We start from the raw sequence: 4,134 nt of genomic DNA, 5'->3' as shown, positions 1-4,134 counted from the left end.
GGAAAGAGTTATCTTCTGTCTCACTGAAAGAGAGAGCACCCCAGCTCATCATTAATTTAGAACTATAAGCTCACCTTTGAAAATATCACATCAGCACAGAATTAATTTCATTCCCCATCTCATACACACAGAGTGGCTCTCTGATTTAATTTAATTAACCCAAGTCAATATTTTGGAAAAAACCTGTAATGTATGTGCTTAAGCTATTTGCATCATGAATCCAAGGTTGCCAATTTCAAGCTGCCTATAAATAGCTGTTACACTGGAAAACAAACACTTCACTTTACAGCTGTCCTATCACATTTAATGCCTCCTTCCTCCTCTTGTCTCTATAGCTGCATTTGCAAACCTGGCTACGAGGGAGATGGCATGAGCTGCAGCAAAATTGATCCTTGTGCTGCTTTAAACCCAGGTGGCTGTAATATCAATGTAAGTATGTGCTTTTCCCACAGAGCTTGACACCGCAGAAACACAGGCAGTGGGAAAGGTTCAACTAGAATTTTTTTAAGAAGGAAGTCACAATTTTCACCGCAGTTTCAAGCTCTTTCCCCCAGTAGCAGCATCACTATTGCTTAGCCAAACCTTACAGCTAAAGCCAGGTGCCACCTAATTGTCCTAAACAGATGTCTCTGCATCCCTCCCAGGCCGAGTGCATCCAGATAGGCCCAGGAGAGCACACATGTGTCTGCCAGGCAGGATGGACAGGCAATGGAAGGGACTGCTCAGCCATCAACAACTGCCTGCTGCCCACTGCAGCAGGATGTCATGAAAATGCCACCTGCATATATGTTGGGCCAGGTCAGGTATGTCCTCTCACATTCATTGACACCTTCGGCACTAGTCTTCACCCATTTTGCTCTGCCAGTGCTTCCTACCCTGTTTTCTTCCCCAAATTCTCCTCTCCCTCCCAGCCACAAGGCTGTTTCCATAGGGCATGCTCTACCCAAAGCAGTCTCCTTCAGTTTCTACCTCAGTTCTCCCTCTCTCCTACATGGTGGTGATATGGAAGCAAATACTTTTAGTAAGTCCATTAGATGATGTCAGATATAAAGGTCTTCTGGAGATATTAATCAGTCATTCCACTGGAATCAATGGAGCTATGCAGAAACACAGAGAGACTAATTCACCACATCTAGAATATGCACACTATTTCAATCATTATAATGAATGTTTGTGTTTTATTGAAATGACAGAATGACTGCAAGTGTAAGGATGGATTTCGGGGAAATGGTATTGAATGCACACCCATAAACTCATGCCTGGAACAAAATGGAAAATGCCATCATCTGGTGAGTAATTAATCATTCCCTGAGCAAAGTATTCAGATACATATCATGCCTTGCCTCCTGCACACACCATCGAGTTTCCTTGCCATTTCAAGCCTGCAATTTCTGATTGAGTTGGAGCAAAACTTCCCAAGCAGTGCTACAAGCACCAAAAATGCTTTGTGAACCATGTCAGTAATGGTACACATGCTGAGGGCAGACAGGAAGGGCTGCTCCCAATTCTGCCTGTACAGAAGGACTGTCTCAAGCCTGGAGTAAATAAATCAATGAATGGGTTAGGTTGGAAGGGACCTTAAAGATCATCTAGTTCCAACCACCCTGCATTGGCAGGGCCACCTCCCACTAGATCAAGTTGTTCAGTGACCCATCCAACCTGGCCATGAGCACTTCCAGGCATGGTGCAGCTACAACATCCTTGCCAACCTGTTCCAGTGTCTCACCACCCTCACACTAAATAATTTCCTCCTATTTTCTAATATAAATCTCTCCTCTTCCAGCTTGAAACTATTCCCCCTTGTCCTGTTGCTACATTTCCTTGTAAAAAGTCCCTCCCCAGCTTTCTTGTAGGCCTCCTTTTGGTACTGGAAGGCTGCTATAAGGTCTCCTCAGAACCTTCTTTTCTCTAGGCTGAACAATCCCAACTCTCTCAGCCTGTCTTCACAGGAGAGGTGTTCCAACCCTGGTGCTTTGCTATCCAAAATTACAATTTGGATGCAACAGTCTGTGAGGTTTTTATTCAACAGGCTTTGCTGTGCTCTGTGATACCTGCAAGAGCCACACCAGCCCTGGGTGAAGGGACAGAGATAAAGGAAAGAGCTTGGGGGAGGAGAGGATGGGTTTGCAGTTACAGGGTGAAGAAACAGGGCCCAGGATACGTAGGCATGAAGTAAAAAAAGGTGCAGCAAAGGTTTAGACTCCTTGACTTAGTGCATGGTGGGCAGGTGAGGTGGTCATTGCCCCTCAGCTGGTGGAGTTTGTCCTATTAGGTGAGTGAGGACACACATGGAAAATGGTATGAAGACCCTTTGTTAAGGTTATTTGATATGTTCTTTCTTTCTGGTTCAAAGGCAACTTGTCGGTTTGAGTCATCGCGTGGCTGGGAGTGTGTTTGCCCAAAGGGCTATGAAGGAGATGGTAGAATATGCTATGGAAATGCTGCAGACGTAAGTAATATGGTCATCTTCTTTGAGCACAGGACCTACTGCACAGTTCTCACAGTGGATCTTAACCAGAGACATAGAGAAGCCATTATGAACTGAAAAATATTATGCCCACCAGTGCTATCTACTGACAGTGTTCCTGCTGGAGGCTCTTGCCTGATACAAAAATGGTCTGTTGTGTTTAAAAACATAGCTTGGAAAAAGGCTGAAGAGATCTGAGCATATTTTTTTAAGACAAATTGAAAGATGCCAGCTCCCAAGGCCTAACATGCAGAAGTGCTAAGCACTTGCCTCCCATCTGGGAGCTATGAGCACACAGCTCTCCTGATGTTCTGCCTTGAGGTAACTCTCAGTGAAAACAGCCAATTTATCATGTTAAAATAAGCCATGCTTGCCAGCAGGCAAATGAAATCAAAATAAGTAAATTGGTGAAATAAATACACATTTAACAGCATAGGAAATATGAAAGTGTCAGCTGTCCCAGCCACTGGCAATAATCTTACATGGCTCTTAGCACTGTCTGCCATCCCTGCTCATACCACCATCTATCTCTGTTCAAAGTGCTGTGTCAGAATAAAGGCTCTCCACTTGCAGGATGATATGCAAAATGCTATACAAATACCGAACAGAACAACATATATTTTACAATTTTGCACTGAAGAAAAGGTTTAGGTTTATATTCCCCAAAAATGATCACTTAAGCCTGGGGTTGGTACACATTATGTACACCTAATACACCTCAGCAATAGATGGCCTGATTTTCAAGAGAACTGTTAACTCACCATTTCCAGACACAGTGAATTAAACCAGAGGTAGAGCATTAGTACTTTGGGACAGCTAATTATTGCTTGCATAACCATTGCTCTCTCTTTCTAATCAGGAGTTATCTACTCTATCAGAAGCAGCTGCATTTAACCAGTGGGTTAATGTAAGTAGACTTTATGGCTGATTTTTTAATATGTTCAGGTCTGCAGAAATACATAAGCCTTTTAGACTTTAGAAATGGGAACCTCACAGTAATATTCCCAACACACAGCAGAGGCCCAAGCTCTGGAAAGGCATCAGAGTGCCTCTCCCATCAGTCATGGCAAGGCTGATACCCTCTTTCTCTATTTCTGCCTGAAAAACAAATTCTAGGCCCAAATTCAAGCAATTATTAGGGCATTGGTAACATTAGAGGTCCTACCCCAAAGTGATTGGCACTGTATGAATAAAGATCAAAACCAGTTTCTACCACAAAAATCTTAAAACCTAAATAGAAGAAGTGTATAGCAAATGCACGGCAAACAGGGATATGTTAACGAATAGTATCAGAAGTCACAGCATATTAGCTGCTTGCAAGTTTTTTTAAGTTAGACAGCTCAGGGATCATTAAAGCACACAATTCCAACAGGGACCTCAGGGAGCTGCTGAACAGAGAGGCCAGTGTGGCTAATTTAAATCAGTCATCTGCCTGGACCTGGGCTCAGGCTGCAGCACTGGACACTGTAAAGAGAAACTAATAAAGTTAAAGAAATGAGCACAATAAAGGCTGTTCACTTGCTAATGTGCACTTTAGATAATGAAGGGGGATGGAATCAGGGAGCAGATTCTGTATACTCTACTGAAACAGGCATGTGGAAATTTCTCCTACTCTTGGTATTCCTTAAATTAAATAATAGTAGCTACAAATATGAGGAAAATAGGGA

At 43.0% G+C, this 4,134-nt stretch overlaps 1 protein-coding gene across 1 annotated transcript in view; it reads left to right on the top strand.

Annotated features, from left to right (window-relative positions):
• STAB2 (stabilin 2) overlaps positions 1 to 4,134 on the top strand; it is an 83,373-nt gene that overhangs the window by 35,704 nt on the left and 43,535 nt on the right. Inside the window, exons 22-26 of the mRNA XM_010005864.1 lie at positions 336 to 429; positions 645 to 803; positions 1,194 to 1,289; positions 2,354 to 2,449; positions 3,327 to 3,374. Coding sequence (XP_010004166.1) covers positions 336 to 429; positions 645 to 803; positions 1,194 to 1,289; positions 2,354 to 2,449; positions 3,327 to 3,374 — 493 coding nt within the window. The remainder of the gene's footprint in view (positions 1 to 335; positions 430 to 644; positions 804 to 1,193; positions 1,290 to 2,353; positions 2,450 to 3,326; positions 3,375 to 4,134) is intronic.

The sequence above is a fragment of the Chaetura pelagica genome, unplaced genomic scaffold (genome assembly GCF_000747805.2).
Source record: "Chaetura pelagica isolate M959 unplaced genomic scaffold, ChaPel_1.0 scaffold79, whole genome shotgun sequence".
NCBI classification, from domain to species: domain Eukaryota; kingdom Metazoa; phylum Chordata; class Aves; order Apodiformes; family Apodidae; genus Chaetura; species Chaetura pelagica.
This window is presented reverse-complemented; position numbering and strand designations above follow the sequence as displayed.